General features: G+C 45.6%; 1 protein-coding gene across 1 annotated transcript in view; it reads left to right on the top strand.

The window, feature by feature from the left end:
• Nucleotides 1–17,626, top strand: part of LOC146798192 (uncharacterized) — a 514,414-nt gene that overhangs the window by 338,007 nt on the left and 158,781 nt on the right. The window contains exon 10 of the mRNA XM_085625464.1: nucleotides 3,169–3,437. Within this exon, the coding sequence (XP_085481590.1) occupies nucleotides 3,169–3,437 (269 nt within the window). The remainder of the gene's footprint in view (nucleotides 1–3,168; nucleotides 3,438–17,626) is intronic.

Here is a 17,626-nt window from a genome sequence, read left to right as displayed (position 1 = left end):
TCGACGCCTATTGAAAGATGTCGTCGGGGATCGAAGATGACGAGCGCGCCATTGTTCTTCGAGCTCGTCGTCCCGGATGGTCTTTTTGGAGCGGAAGGAGGCACAAGCCGGACAGTCTCTGGCCTCGTGCTCTGGTGAGAGGCAGAGGTTGCACACCTCATGTAGGTCGGTGTGGGGAAACTTCGACCCACATCGAGGACACTTTTTAAATGGCGTCCTTTCCATGAGCCAGAGATAAGGCCCTGTTGGCCCGAAGGCCTTCGTCGACGACCGGAATCGAAGACTTCGAGTTGAAGGGCGCGTGTGGTTGGAAACGCGATCGAAAACAATACCGTCGAGAAGGGAAGGATTGCGCGTCGCAGAGAAAACGTTAACGGTTCCGAGCTAGAACGCGAGAACACATCCGAGTCCGATAGCGGGAAAAAACAATCTGAGGATGTAGCCGATGCCCATGCACACTATGATCCAAAGGAGGAGTCACATACCTCGTGACGTCCAAAGACTTTCCAAGACAAAAACAAGTGCAAACATCCGGGCCCAACACCAGATGGCGATCTATGCACAGTGTGTAATCTGCAGCTCATATGCCTCGAACAGAAAGTTTCTCCCAAAAAACACAGTCCCTGCTCTCACTTGGAAATTTAACATTGTACTCTCATTTCTCATGGCATCTCCTTCTCAACCCTTTCATAAAGCCTCATTAAAACACCTTTCTTGGAAGGCTGCTTTCCTATATTCCATCACATCAGCACATTGGGTTTGTGGGATTCATGCTTAATGTTCTCGCGAACCATACACAGTATTCCATAGCAGTAAGATGAGGATCTATCCGAAATTCTTACCCAAAGTTGTTTAGGATTTTCACATTAATCAGTCTATTACTTTGCCTCCTTTCTTTCAACACCCTTCCACCGCCAGCAGAAGGAACTCTCATCACTTTGGATGTTCGACAAATCTTAAAATTGTATCCAGACAAAACAAAAGATATACGCAAGTCTAATCAATTGTTTATCTATATTAAAGTGGATATTTTCTTGCATTCTGTCTATATTAAAGTGGATAGTTTATTGCATTCTGTTATGCTACTAGAAAGAAAATAAAGTTATGACGGGTCGGCCAATATCTTATTCCACTAGAGGGAAAGCAGCTACAGCTGCTTTGAGAAATATTCCTATTGCTGAAAATGCAAAGCAGATATGTGGAAATCGGTTCACACATTTACCAGGTATTATTGTTTGGGCTCGGATGCAAGAACAGATGCTCCAGTAGGACAGGTTTCCCTGAGGAATTTCTTTTCGTAGCTTTCTCCATGAATCGTCTATTTTCCCTTCCTCCGTAGTTTGTAGGGATGGTCTTGCTAACCTATTCGGTGCTTATGATTATCAATGGAGATCCCTTGAGAGAGAAGGAATGGTTTCTTACCTGTAATCCTAGTTCTGTCTCAGGGGAATCTCCATTGAAATCATAAGCAACCCACCCTCCTCCCCGGTGGGTGAGCAGAGACGATTAACAGACAATCTGTTTCCCTAAGTAATAATACACTTTATTCAGTAAAACGAACTGAGGTAACTTCCACCTACTGGGTATAATGGGATATTGGTCGGCTGTGAGCTGTTAATGGCACAGAGCCCCTTTTCATACCTGCAGAGCTGCAGTCCATAATTCTATATTGTTCTCTTCCTACCTCACGATTTTCCTTTTAAAATAGCTTGGTGAATGAGAGTTATAGGACAAATTACACAGCCCCTACTAATTGTCCCGATTTTCGAATTATATATTAGCCTTTTTTTAAATGCAAATTAAAGCAATTGTCCAATATAGACTCATTTATAGGTTGCAAAACTTTGTAATAAATTAAGTGGTTATAGCCTTCTTAAGAAAGGCGAACATCTACACTTTAGAATATGTATTTTAAAGAAGTGCTCCGGGATCCCTGCACGTGGGTAGGACTATTCAGTATTTATGATTATCAATGGAGATTCTTAAAGAGAACTAGGATTCTCCAGTGTTGGAATTTTCTATGAATTCACATATACCTCGCCCACCTGGCTGTATTTGAGTCATAGTTTGGACAGGGGTCACATTATGCATGTGCAGTTTGTGTATCGCAGTATAATTTGCTGCTTCCTTGTGAAGAAAATACCTAAAATGTTGCCTGCTGTAGGTGTGGTTTCTTCTGTAAATTATTTCCTACATTATTAAAATAATGAAATCCTGAATCCCACACTTGAGTGGAGATAGTCCACTGTGTATGAAAGTATTAACACCATCCATGTTGAACCAGGATTACAAAGTCTTTTTCCTCCTAAAGTGATTAATTTCCCAGAGGTGACTGCTTTCTATCCTTCTCTTAATAGTGTGAGTCTATGTAATGGTCTCCGATTGGCCCTACCTATAATACCTAAATTAAGTTAAATTAAAGTCCCCTTTATCGGCTCCAAGTGAAAGTGATGCTGCATAGTTGAATAAGTGAAACATCTGTACTTTTTGGTCATTTCCTAAACTACCAAACACATTTAAACTTTCAGCTTCCCTGTGCCATACCGTTACTAGTGACTGACCTTATAGTATTGTAATTCACAGACGTTATGCCTCTGACGCTGAGACATCCTGCATTATCAAACAAGAATTCCTCAATGGTGAAGCCTTTCATTGTTGTATTGTTATCATAAAGCAAACCAACATTACATAATCATACGGTGCCATTTGTTTGTCATATAGTTCCTTTGTTTCATTAAGAGCACATATAATTTCTTACCTGTAAGATGATAAAACCTGTTTGCTATGTTAGGTTACATGACACACTAAGGGCATGATTATGAGTTTGGCAGACAGATTTCTACCCTCCGCCCTATTACAAGTTCCATTATGTTCCATTGGATATCATGGAACTCGTAATGTGGCGGAAGGATATCCGTCACGTTTGTGATGGAGTAACCTGTCCACCAAACTCTTAATCAGGCCCTTAGTGTTTCTGACTCTGAACCATAAACTCTTTGGTTTCTCATGTTTATGTTGCAAGACTTAATAGAGAAATATACCCTTGTTTTATTTGACCAAGTCTTCATCCTCTATTCAATTTAAAAATAACACCTCACTTGATTTAGCGAATGTCCCATGTGTTACCCCCAGACATTGCTATTATTTTCTCCTATCACTTCCCTGCAGGTGATGTGCAAGAGGCCCGGAACATTTTGAAGAGGTTGGAAGAAGCGGTTCCTGGACTTGCCATGGTGCGCCTGCGCAGAGTGAGCTTGGAACGGCGTGTTGGAAACCTAGAAGCAGCAGAAGCGCTCCTCCGAGAAGCCATCTTGATGAATGAAGGAACCCATCTAGCTACATACTATTCCATTAAGTTGGCTCGACAGGTGCTGAAAGTCCAAAACAATCTGAGCAAGGCCAGGGAAGTACTCCAGGAAGCTTTAGAGAAAGATCCGGTAAGTTCTGGGGATGAAGTATTTGACTACATGCAACATTCTAAGTGAGCTTTGTCACAATATACTAAGTAAATAATGGTGAATTCTATATTTGCGCTGTAGTAAACAACATTGCATTCTGGTTCAGACTCCAGCTAGTTGCTTCCCTTTATCTCCTGTATTGATGGTTTACATGGGGAGACAGATGTTCATTAGTAGTGAATTAATCTGCATCTTCTGGAATCTACTGGTTAAACGTTGATGGCAGACTGTCTCAGAGGCAGCTGTGAGATATTTATAAGATCAAAGCTACAACGCTTCTCCTGGAACAGTTTGTGTTACATGAATCTCATCAGAAACAGGACTGTACAGTGTCTATGACAGACACAGACTCCAGGAGAGTTCATGCTAACAGTTGCTTCAAAAATCTTGATTGAAAAAAAGCAAAGACATCAGCAAGAAAACTGCAGACTATATGAGGATCTGCTCTGCGTCTTCAACAGTGGGACTAGAGTAGTTGTTTGAGGTCCAAATGAGCTGTATTTGACATTTGTGTTGTCAGGAGAATTGCTGAAGAAGCCATCAGTGGAGTTGCCCTGTCAAGGTGGTCATTCAAAGGCAAAAATAATTTCCATTAATGGAAAGTTTTCTATCAATAAAGGCAAAAATAATTCCATTATTGGAAAGTGTGTCTAGGACGATTTAGGTTTACTGAAAGAGACCAATGATAAAGGAAATGCAGGTGGATTTTTGTTTTTTAGGCAGTTGGAGGTGTTCTCCAAACTGATTCATCACCTGATAATTCCTTCCCTTTGAGCCACCAAAGGACCCTGCACTTTGTCTTGAATGGTCTTGGCTAAAGATGTCCATCATATTGTAGTCTCCTGAGGTTTGACTGCAGGTACACACAATATATGCACTTATTGTGCAGATATAATGCTCAAAGGTGTGTTTTTGCCACAGACCCCACATGGTCGGCTAATTGCTTTTCTGATGAAATCAGACTTGGGATAAGCAGAAAGCCCCTGGTTCAAATATTCCCACAGATTACACATGTACAAGGAAAAGGATAGGAATATTAATCGAAAGTTGACAATTCCAATTTGATGTCTCACTGAATAGAATGGAGCATACCTCATGAAATATTGCCTTTATCATCGAAATCTGAGCTATGTTGGTCTTAGGAGCTGTGGAGTCCAGAGAACATTGACTTCCTTTGCTGGAGTTTGGATCATTTCCAGTGAGGTGGGTGTGGTACTAAATTAACACAGTTTGGTACACTTTGCATTTAAGGACAAAAAACAGCAGCAGTGTTTTTACATTTTCCAGCACGGGGTCCTTTCCATTATCGTTACCTTACTTATTCTCTTCTGCTGGGATGGTTCTTCACAACTGCAAATTTCAGAATTTAAAACAGATTTTTTTCTACCTTTCATGGTATCTAAATGATAAAATGTGAGTGTACATGTAACAGCATCAGTGCAATAATGGGTATATGCTCCTTCAAATCTTATTTAGCTTCTGTGAGTGGTGCTTATTTTCGGATAAAGAGACTGGCCCCTAGGGGGGCGTTTTACCATGGCTCTTTTTTCTGAATCCATGGACACAGCCACTGAATGCATTTTACGTTTCACACAATTCTGTTACTTTTTTTTTTTGTTTGTTTTTTAATAACGGAGTTTTTCCCACCTAGAACATGCTCCAGGAGTTGCGTTATCCATATATGACAAGACATTATATTGGCGTACATATGGAAAATGGCTCCTTTATACATTGATCATATAAACCGACAGAAAAGAAAGAGAAGAACACTGGCTGCGAAAGCAAAAGAAAAGGAAAAATATCTTGATATTATGAGCTTGTCCCTGGGCGCTGTCACTGCGATCATCATCCTCCTCATCAACTCAATAGCGGAGCGTGCGAATGTTGCACTAAACATGAGGCAAAACCCATGGGTCCGACAATGTGGGCTGTGAGGTCGGTGGGATCAGGACAAGTCCCCTGAAGTCTGCCCAATGTGGCCATGTGTGTGTGTGTGTTTTTGGGGGCATCCCTAAGCCCTAAAGACCGGCTCCTCCAACCCCATGCAAAAGTCTAACCCCCTCTTCCAAACCACCAACAGGGAAGGGGAGTGTGCTTTCCAAGCATGGGCTAGATCTTGCTTAGTCATGGTTAGACCAAGAAACAGTAAGTGACGCTTATATCGGTTGCCCCTATGTCTTCTGTGATGTGTAGTAATGCAAGCCGTGGTGTACTGTGTATTGTCCACCTCACTACTTCTGACAAACATCTGTGAACGCCTCTCCAGAACCTGTCCAGCCCTGGGCATGTTCATACCGTGTGGATGAACGTGGCCTCCTCTACCCCACAACAGAGACCTGCCGGGGAAGCAATGAGACCCGCCCTGTATAACCTCACCCAGGTGAAGTATGCCCTATGTAGGTATTTCAGCTGTATCAGGCTCGGGCGTATGGAGATAGCGGCCAACCAGGGGGACTCAAGGGCCTCCCTCCAATCGTCATTGCCGATGGAGCCTATACATGTCTGCCAGGTCTCCAGGAGGGATTCAAGTATGGTCCTCCAAATCACCCATGAGAAGCCGCCGCTCTAAGGGACTAAATTCAGGAAGAGCTGTGGGGTCCCTCAGATATGGGGCGAGTGCGTGGCGAAACTGCAAATATTTGTAGAATTGAGAGAGTGGCATAGAGTACTCTTCCTGAAGGTCCAAAAAGGATTTGAGAGTAAGATCCCAATCCGGTCCCAACCCTGGAATTGTTGCAAGTGTGGGAGCATTTGATTGCATCTCAGCAGGGCCTCACCCGTAAGCAGCTTCTGCCAGCCAGCACGGCGAAGGGACTAATGCCAAACTGCCAGCACTACGTTGGTAGCCGGAGGGAGGGCGCGGGTATTAACACGGCCGTATAGATATTTTCAACGTGACAAATCCTCTAATAATCATCTCTCTAACAAATGTGCTGGTTCGTCTCTCGGGCAATACCACCAATCGTTAAGAACTTGTAAATTAGAGCCCCCCCCCCGAAGAACTCGTTCAACATAGTTAATCTGTCTAAACCAGAGCTGCGGGGTTGGATAGGGGTGATTCTGTAATTGGTATAAGAGCCTGGGAAGGGGTATCATCTTTAATATCGCCGAGCGGCCATACAGAGAGAGGGGCAATCCTGGCCAAGACTTTATCTCTGTTTTAATCTTCGAGAGAACCCCTGTGCCCGGGATATCTCCTGGCTATCAGTTATTAAGACTCCTAGGTATTTTAATCCATCTCGGGTCTGAGAGAGGTCCGAGGCCCATTTATAATTGCCCGAAGATCCACGAAGTGGCCGTAATGTAGATTTGTTTACATTCATGAAGAGCTCCGAAGTCTTACCGAATACATACATAATTTGGAGGATTCGGGGGCCAGACCTAGAGGGATCAGTCATAAACAAAAGAACATCTTCGGCTACAGGGCCAATCGATCAGACACCCCATCGGACCACTCAAAGCCTCTGACCTGGGCATTTATACGAATCCAGGCCGCCATTGGTTTGATGGCTAAGGTGAATAGCAATGAGGAGAGTGGGCACCCCTGTCTGGTGCCCCGGCTAATTGGAAATGATACGGACACCCTGCCAGTCATATGCACTGATGGAGTCAGCCCCTGGTATAGCATACGTATTTATGAAAGGAATTTCGGACCAAAGTTTAGACATTGCAAAAGAATGAAAAGACATGTCCAGCTGACAGAATCAAAAGCTCGATTTAGGTCGGCCAATAAAAGGGCTGCGGGGGCGGTGAAGACAGTCAACCACAGCGATTGCGTTATGAACTTGACGGATATTTTGTCGAGTGGCATGCCAGAGCATAAACCCTGCCTGATCCAGGTGAATCAGGTCGGGAAGATTGACCAACAGTCTAGTGGCAAGCACCTTAGCCAGAAGCTTTGCCTCCACATTCATAAGAGAGATTGGCCTATAGGAGGCATGGAGTTCCGGGGTACGCCCCGGTTTCTAGAACACAACAATTTCTGCATGTCTCCAGTTGGGGGACATGAATGTGGTCTGAACTGCTTCTTGTATAGCCGCGAGGTAATGCGGACCCAGCAGGCCCATATAGGCTTTATAGAATTCACTGGGAAGGCCGTTGGGGCCTGGTGCCTTACCCGCATGTAGATCAGCCAGTGCGGTGGGCAGTTCTTCTAAGGTCAGGGAGGCTTCCAATGATTCCCTGGCTTTCTCGGAGAGAGCTCTTGGGGGAAGGTCATCAAAAAATGTCTCTATCTCGGAGGCCGCAATGACCTCACGGGCTGTGTATAAGGACAAATAGTAGTCTGTGAAGCTGTTGGCCAGCTCCACAGGATCGGTCATGAGCGTATTATCAGGGGCGCTGAGACCTCGGAGTGTAGGGTCTGCTTACGCTTGTTGACACAAACGAATGAGAAGCTTTCCAGATTTGTCACCCCACTGATAGATCCTACTTTGTGTGGCAAGCCACGCGCCCGTGCGTCATCCATCAGCACACCTTGGTATTGCTGCTGGATCGTTGGGCGCCACCTATCTACCCTCTGGGATATCACATCATTCCAATCCCCACCTATCACAGTCGGTCCATTGGGCAGAGTACTCCAAATCTCCACCAAGTGATCTATGAAATTCTGGCCGGGGGGGCATATATACTACCAAGCACAATGTGTTAGCCAGCCAAAGTTCCATGCACAAATAGATAACGCCCATGGATATCAATCCATTTTTGTATCGAAGTGAATGCAACACAGCAGTGAATCAGGATGGCCAGCCCCCTGGAACCCCTCATAAATCCCGCATGGAAGGTGTATGCAAAGCCTTAGTGGGCAGGACAGAGGGCCTTCGTGCCAAGCATGTGCATTTCTTGAAGAAGAAGAATATCACCTCCTATGTTTTTGGCCTGGCGGAGAATCGTCCCTCATTTGATCTTGTTGAGCAACCCCTGCGTGTTGGAGCTCACAATATGTAGCTGCCCAGGGGAGTGTGCCATGGGATTTGCCACCATTGTGTCCTAGGAGAGCAATATGTGGAAACTAATGATCGAGGAAACAGTGAGAGCAGGGACATTAGAACTATGCAGCCAAAACAAATCAGAAACAAGCAAACCAAAACTTGTTAAACAACCCAACCCCCACCCAGCCCACCCCAATTCCTCAAAACAACTGAAGTATCTGTAGTGGTAAGCCTGACATCCCACCCCCAACAGGAAGGCGGAACGTCGACTCCCCAATGGATCCCCAGGGTCCCTAAAGTGTCCCGAATCCTACTGGGTGGTACTGGAGCAGCCCATACATGTGGCCCATATACTTCCTGCTCATCAGCTAGCATACATGAAGAACATCTAGATGACCCCGTCTGAGGAATAAAATTCTATCACGGGCATTGTTATTCCTTAGGGGCTGCAAACTCTCCAGGTCCTGCTTTTTATTTTTGGATCGCCACGTGGACCTGGACCTATGGCATCTTTTGTCCTTGGGTTTCGGTTGTGTCCTGGTCAAGTCTCCCGTCGAGGAATCAGAGTCTCTGTGTGGCGGAGTATGTGGCTTAATATGCTGTTCATCAGTCCATGTGAAAACCTCCTTCAGGGTGTCAAAAAATAAGGTGCGGGAGTTAAAAACAATTCTCTGGTGGGCCAGATACAGGAGCATGTATGGCATCTTGAGGTCATGGAGGCGCGCCTTGGCCGCGGTAAAGGACTGGTGTTGCTGTTGCACCATTTTCGTGTAGTCCGGGGAAAATCATTACCCGATGGGACTCGTAAACCAGATTGGTCTTAAGCCTAGCCTGCTGCGTGTTGGCATCTCGATCTCAGAAGTTTACAATTTGTGCGATCATGTGTCGAGGTCTGCTGCAGGGCCCTATGTGCACGTTCAATGGCCAAGCAAGACAAGAGAGCGGTGTCTGGGATCCAAGAGGTGAGCCATTGTGTAAGGAACTGTCCAGCATCATTCCCCTCACAGTTTTCTGGAAAACCTACAAAGCGGAGGCTTTTTTAGCCTAGCCCATCCTTTGACGTCTTCTACCTTTAAGGTGAGACCCTTGGTCAACTGCTCCAGAGATGCGACCTTGCGTTGCAGTGTGGTTACCGCGTCCTCAACTTCAGTGATGCAGTCAACAGCGTTGCCGAGGACCTGGCTCAGGAGTGTGACCTCTGTCCCCACCGCACCGATCTGAGCCTCCAATGCCTGTCTGGACTGAGTAATGGCCTGCAGGAGCACAGCATTGTCTGGCAGGCCCGAAGTGGTCCTCACATTCTCTAAGGGGGGTGATGCCATGGCCATAAAACGGTCCATAGTGCTCTATTTAGGCCCGGGCACGAGGCCTTATCCTTGGACATGCTGTGTGGGTATTGACGACTTAACCATGTGTTATACCATGCGCCCACCTCAGATCTGGGGACGCCGTGCACCAAGAGCCAGCAGCGGGCCCTCACTGCCAGAGCCAAAAACTAGGAGGGAGAAACGAGGCCCCAGCGACACGCCCTGCTTAGTCAGTCACTACGATATATGCGGGCAGCGGGCACTGCCAATCAAGGGGTGTGTGCACCACAGGGACTCCAGCCGTATATGTCTCTTCTCAGATGCCAGTGACCAGGGGGGCCTCAATTCCAGACCCTGAGCGACCCCAGTGTCAAGTTGGTGTTGTCTCTGGGCCAGTACCTTGTGGTGTTGTGCTACATCTAAGGGCTGGGGGGCAGCACCCAAAACCATGCCCCTGACATTAGGGCAAGAGAAGGCCCCACCTGACCGCAAGCCGCACGGGATCTAATCCGGCCGCCTCCGCAGTCGGGAGCACGCCCTCCCTCCCCCTAAAGGGTGCCTCACCTCGATGCCTGGAGCTATCCTCTCCGCAAGGCCTGGATGTCTCCAAAAGTATGGGCCTTGAATCCGTCTGGTCCCCGGCGCCTTTGTAGAACTTCACCCCTGACAGGGCATACAGCCGGCAGTGTCCTACGGTACGTCGTCTGGTGCCTCGCAGCGTGCGGGCTGCAGATCCGGCCCCGGCCCAGAAGCGTCAGCAGGTCCAGATCCTCGTCGTGCTCACCACAAATGGTGCCTCCGGGCACTGCGCACAGCTCCGCAAGGCCGGCACTCCAGACACCGTCGCCCCAGGCACGCAGCTCAGTAGCCCCCGCCGAAGCTCTGAAGCACCCGCTTGCGGTGCCGACTGCCAGCCACTGCACACAACTCTGCAGGGCCGGCTCTCTAGGCCAGGTGTCCTCCGATGCACAGGTCCAGCTCACGTCGGGCTACAAAAGCGCCCAGGGCCACACCCCCGAAACACCGCTCCAGATGGGGCACCGAGTGCTCAACCACGCCCCCAGGACAGCTCAGCGGCAGCCCCAAGCCCCAGACGACACTGCTGGCAGGGCATACCAGCCACGTCAGAGCGGGCAGAAAGCGATCCGGCAGCCGCTGCGGAGCTCAGTAGATGGACCTAGGTCTGGCTTTGCCTGGACGGACGGGGGGGGGGGGATTTCGTCGTGGCAGCAAGGGAGTACGATGGCAGGCAGGATTGGGCAGGATTAATTGCGGGCCTCTTGAACTCGCTTAGAGCACCTCCACCATGATGGAGTGCTTAGCTCCGCCCCCCCCCCTCCCTCCCCCATTCTGTTACCTTCTAGAGGTGCAGCCTTTTTCATTTAACGCTCAGCTTGTGAGGCAAGATAACAAATGAAGATGGACACTCCAGGAGCTTATAGAATATACTTTCATACCTTCCGCCGAAGACCGTTCAGCCTGTAGGTCCTTCTTGAAAATAATACCAAGATCCAAAAGGGAGAGAAGTGGAAGCTATCCTCAGCACACAGTTCAAAGGTCACCAAGTGTTTTGCCCCGTTCAACATTTTAGGCCCAATAATAGGTCTGGAAAGAATATATATTTTTTTTAAATGCAGAGTAAGAAACCTGTTTCTGCATATTACCCCAGGTGCAGGCTCTGATTCCTGCCAGTGGCTCATGTACCTTCCACCTGCCCTCTGTATGTTTGGCTGTTACATTTTGCAGCAAGGTCCCTCTCAACTCAATCCTGTTCAGTGCCTTAGGACACTGAGTAGCTGAGTGACTGGAGATGCATATAGGGATTTCCCCTTTCAACATGAAAGGAGCCATTTTAACCCAGGAGAGTTATGCAGCATGCCCTTAATGATCATCCTGTTGTTAAGGACCCTTGGTAGATGAAGCCTCACCCCTATTTGATCTGGATCAGTATGAGGATTTGTCACCAATTGGTGAACATTATTGTACAGAGTACAATTGACTGCAGATAACATCTACAGGATGCACCTTTTCCACTAAAAAAAAACCCTTTAAGGAGCCTTTGTCATTTGCTGACCTAGCATATACAACAGAGTTTGATATAACTATGTAACAGTTAAGACTGCAATAGTTTGAGATTTGCACATTGCAGCAGTTGCAAAAGGCTGTGCAAAGGCTGGAGAACCCAATCAGCACAGTATTTTTGACACAGGTCTGCTCCGAGGTCCCCTTTGCAAACAAGGTGCATATGTATTTATTAGCTCCAGAAGCATGCTTGGTTGAAGTTGTCGAGGTTCTAATCAATGTTTTGGAACTCCTATCTGAGTCTCTTCTCCACATAGCTAACCTCCTTTTTTGTGGGCTCTGTTCTATTTGGTGACCACTAGGGCAGTGAGAGTCAAGTGGATGACAACGGAGATAGACTCAGTCTCCCTTCAGAAACACTGCTGAAGAGCAGCTTGTTTCTGAGAATGATCCTGGTGACCAGAACCTACCATTCTCCAGTCATAGAAGGTGTTCCTTTATTTAGCGTGCTGCCCACCTACATTTTCCTGTCCTTAAAAAGCACTTGCCAAAGACATTGGTGCTGAGATGTGTTAAATTTCAGCGCGTGCAGATGTCGGTACATTGGGAATACTGGACATGAAGAACACTTTGATGGGGCTTCTAGTTGGAGCCTGTTCAACATCATATGATCGTAATCACAGATGCTTCCCTTAAAGGTTGGAGAGCCCCAATTGGAGCTCCTTCTGCTAAAACCTTTGTTCCGTCTGGACATTTGGAAATTGAGAGCGCGCACACTGGTACTTTAGGGATAGCTACAGATGCTTCATGGATAGACAGCACTGGTACAGGTAAAGAAAACAGCCCTCATATTTGATGTATGGGAACATTGGGAAACAAGATCAAACATCTTGTCTAGGGAAACCCAGAAACCCTGGGGGTTAGGAAATTTGCCACATGTGCTGTGCATGTGAGTTCAGCAGCAGTCTTCCTTAATGGTCAAATTTTTAATGTAGTGGCGGCTTGCTGGAGAGCGCAAATGTACACCTGGACATATTATGTTTTCCCTTCGCTTCCTGAAGAAGTTGATAATAGACCTGTGTGCCACAGAAAGAAGAATGTCATCTTTATGCATCCAGGCAAGCTGACATTATGCATTGTTCTTCTAATCTGGTTTCTTGGTATTCAGGACTCCACAATCAATCTCATTTCTCCCTACTGGGAAAGACACATGTATCCAGAAGTGCTAGGATTATTTACTATAGCTCCCTCTGTACATCCCTGAAGATCAGACCTGCTTTCTAGGAGTAGCAATAATAACATGGCTTCCCGCTTGTTATAGCTAGCTAACTCTGAACTTCAGTGTGTTTCTATGAATATCATTCCTAGCCCTTACAGCATGTAGAACATCTCTGAAGCAGAGATCATTTTTCAGGGTTCATTTTCCAGAGGGCCTGATTAGGCCTTTAATTCCTTTCCTTATCATAGCCCTTTCCTTGAAACTTAAATCATTTCAGAATCAATTTGCATTTTTAACCCTTGCAAGGGTCTGAAACAACATTACTTTCACCCGGAAAATGATGTCCATAATACAGATATAAATTCTTCCCAGAGTGTGAGTGAAATTTGGGCCTGCCACTTTCTACACCATGTATCTTCATCTAGACTAAGTCCCTTTCTACCTATTATAGTTTGTTTTAGAGTTACACATCAACTAACCTATACAGTTGCAGTTTTCCAAAATCCTGCTGCTCTAGCAAGATGAGTATCAGAAGGTCCAACCAGCTTGTAATCACTTAAGTTCAGGTTGATGCATGGAAATCCGTAAATAAGTAGTCTACGTTCTTGTGGAAGTGTTCCAACTTTATTACCAAAATGCCAGTTGGGTACTTCAGGGTGTTCTAAAGCTCACTCTCCAAGGCATAAGGCCTTCAATTTGTGTAATCAAAGCAACCAATGCCCACCTACCATTTAATTCAAAATTATAATTATGAGGATTATCCTTTGCTGGCGAAACAACATTACTTACATTAACAATAGTAATAGTTCCAGTAAGTGATCACTTCTCTGCCCACACTTGAGCTCTACCCGCTTAAAAAAAAAAATGAAAAAACAAACCTTTAGCTCTGATTAGTTTTTCTGTAGCATCTTGTCTAAAATATTACTCTAATTAAGCAAAAGGTAGGAAACAAATTGCCAATGTTGGTGTTTCAAAGGTACTTTAGAGGTCGAGCCCAGGGCAGCATGCATGCGCTGCTCTGCGAGACATGCATCTCCTCACTGGGCATTAATCACGCCTCTTGCGCCCAATTCGTTCCTGTGTGTGCTTGAATCAATTCCTTAGCTTTCAATGGTCAATTGCTACATTTGTCTCTCCTTTCTGTGGGTGGTTCCTGTCCTTGGCGACTGGCCCAGTTACAAGTATTACTGCTTGTTTCTCTATCACAGGACTTTTTTTTTCTTTTGGCTTTCTGTCGGGGAAACCTGACAGTGGGAGCTTCATGGAATAGTTTTTTTTACAAGTTTCGTTTTTAAAAAAAAAAACCTTTGTTGCTGTATTGGTTTGTTTACTGAAACACGGGGAAACCAGACAGTGGACGCCACACTTTATTCCTTCATCAGCACAGCACAGCGCTTTATCTTTAAACATTCCAGCTGCGTCTTTCTTTTGTTCTGCATGGCGTGGCCCGCCTACATCTCTTTATTTACTTTACAAACATTAATTAGACACAGCTGTCTATGGTGGCTTGAGGTAAGATTACAGGAACGCCTTGTTTTATGATCTATTCACCATTTCAATTGATCTGCTCCTGTTTACTGTGCCTTACTGGGACATTGTTCCTGACAGCACTATGTAATGTTTTATATTCCCGCAGAAGCCGGTACTAGCAGCCAGGGTAGGTGTTATCGGTTTTCAGGTATTACATAAACAGACCTAGTGGTAATCTGATAAAATGATACTTGTCCGTCGCCCCACAGCAGTGGCGAGCAGTTGGAAGTCTAATCTAAACCGATTTTGCTGTGGTGGTTACTTTATAACTTCCAGTGTTACAGTACTACAGCCTTAACCTCCAGCCTGATCCCACAGTAGGAATGGCCGCACTTGGCTCAATTCTATTTTGTTTAGTCTGCAGTGTAGGAGACCAGACTTTCTAATTAGAATAATTTTAAAAAACTATGTTGACAGTGTTATGATGGAAAAAAGGGGGGAAAGTGCATTGCTGACAACTGGGTGGAAATGTTTCCTGTTTTTGCTCACGTGCATTCTGGTAACATTCACCTGTGACTTATAAAATGTCCCAGTGGCTTTGAGCTCTTTAATTTTTTGGTGCAACCATGCTCTTGTTTTTGGGAACTCAACCAAATTCCACTTATAATGGACACATTTGCAAAGCCATAGTGCCAGTTAGTAAAAGCATTCAATGTATTTCTTTTGGTGGCACTAGTGCAACATTTCTGCAATATGGCTTCTGGAGTTAAACGGCAATATTTACAAGTGAAGCACTTCAAGTGCGTGCTCCTGAAACCGCCTGAGGGTTCTGTTTCACTGTGAAGTGTGCAGTCGACCAGCACAGTGCAAAATGGACGTTTGCACCCAAAGTCAATTAGTCTGCTTTTTCTACATTCTGCATAAACCCCTGGACCTAGACCTCCAGAGTGCAGACAATAATCAACTTTGTGGCATCCAGATAGGACTATAAAAGACTATGGTGTACCCAGTCTTCCTCGCTAGAAGCTGCAGTGCCGACAGACTGCCTATACGTACCCTCAGAATCTGTTTCTCCAGAACTGCCTAAACTAGCTTGGTTGCACTTGATACAGCGTAAGGTGTTCGAGGCTCTATTAGATGAGGCTTTTGAGGAGAGTACGCTTTGTACATTCACCTTGCACAGCCTTTGCAAAACTTAGACTGAATCAAGATTGAGCAGCCAGTTGGGCCACCTTTACGGGTCTGGCTGGTAAGATTTAGTTTATTGCACTCAATTGTTTGGTCACAAACCTAACTGGACTTAGGTCATGTTTTTACATGAACTCTGACGTGAACCAGTGTGCTCCCAGAGTAGATCCGTGCAGTGTGCATCAAAGGAGTCCACCCTCTCTACTTTCAGTAGATTCTAGATAATTTACTTGTTCAGTCTCCGTAGCATATTCGTTGCCCTGACTGTAATGCATTCCTGTTGACTCCTGGTGCGTTGCCTGTGCATTCTGCCTGAGTAAGGGAGAGAAGTTACTACCATGTGGGAAGCCCCTCAAATATGCTCCCGTTTTGGCCAGCCTTCTTATTTTTTGGGTGGGCTTATGCTCGGGCTGATATTGGGTGCGGTTTCTCTGGGCATGACACCATATTTAATTTGCCTTCTATTTTGTCTTTGTTAGTTGTGTGTCAAAACCAGGAGCAGGATTAATCTTTGCGAGCCTTACACTTCCAAAAGCTTGTGATTTAGAAAAATTGTGAGACTGCTGGTCTAAGCATTTCAAAATATGCATAAACAAAATTAATAGTTTGTGCAGCAGCGTCATTTTTTGGCAAATCAAAATTAATTCTAGCTACTAATCATTTAATAAACATGAGAGATGAGGATTAGTAACCACACGTGGGAACAAACATAGTGCATTAACTAGTGGTGGCTGATAATTTTTGCAAGTGGTGGGTATTAATACTTGCCATAAATCCCAGAAAACAATGCCAGATAGCTTGAGAACTACTATCATCAGAACATGTTGAAAATAATGGGATCAAATGGAGCATTGTATGCCCAATTTTCACATAAATTTGCTAAAAAGCCATCAGCTCTGAAAGTGTACTTATTTAATATTTAACTACTTTCATTGTGTGCTAAGCCAATGAAGGCTGTCCCTCTCCTGGAAATGGTCCAGTTTGTTTAAAAATGTACAGTGTGTGACTCCCCTGTATGACAAGAATTACCTCCATCATGCCAGGGCCAGAATTACAACATGGGCACACCTTTATTAAATTGGTGCCTCATGCCAAGTCTTGAATACAATAAGCCAACACAAGACTTTTTCCACTGATGTGATCTATTGTATTGTAATTGCATGTTTGAGGCATATGAGCTGTAGATCATATGCGTTAGCATAGATCGCCATCTGGTGTTGGGCCCGGATGTTTGCACTTTGTTTTTCTTCGAAGAAGTCTTTGTAGTCACGAGGTAGGGGACTCCTCCTTTCGGTGATAGTGCGCATGGGCATCGACTCCATCGCCAGATTGTTTTTTTCCGCCATCGGGTTCGGATGTGTATTGCTGCGCTCCGGTTCGCTATCATTTCCGAACCCCTTCGACGCGCCATCCTCTATCCTCGACGGTATTGTATTTCGATTGCGGTTTCCCATTCAACACGTATCATGTGTAGGAAGGTGGATATCTGACTATGGTTACCCCCAACTTTTCGCCTAGTGTCTAGCTGGTTTTCGACTTAGTTGGCCTGAGATCCTGCCATTCAGGGTCTCAGGCTGTCTGCTCTCTCTTTAAAATGGACTCCATGTACCCTAGGTACATTCCCAATTGGTAAGGATCACCTTATTGGACCCTGTACAGTGTACCCTAGGTACCCAGGGCATAGGTGTACCCTAGGCCTCCCAGGGGCTGCAGCATGTATTGTGCCACCCCTGGTCTGGCCTTCCAATCAGACACAACTGGCTGATCACTCAGCTGGGGCAAGGTCGTGTAATCACCCCTTGCTTAGATATAGTATGCCTATATCTACCCTTATATATAGACACATGTGTACCTATCAGTCACTCCTATGGCAGGCCTTAACAATCCTGGAGGCAGAGTGCTTGGTAACATGTGAGATGGTGCTCTAGCATGAGCTGAGCCTGTCTGCAGCTTTCGGAACCATGTCCTTATAGCTGTTCTATGATATAGCCTACCATATACTCTTAAAGTGCCTTATAATCTTAAGAGGTT

Source organism: Triturus cristatus, chromosome 9 (assembly GCF_964204655.1).
Source record: "Triturus cristatus chromosome 9, aTriCri1.1, whole genome shotgun sequence".
NCBI lineage: Eukaryota > Metazoa > Chordata > Amphibia > Caudata > Salamandridae > Triturus > Triturus cristatus.
Note: the sequence above shows the minus strand (reverse complement) of the source record. Positions and strands in the feature narration are given on the sequence as shown.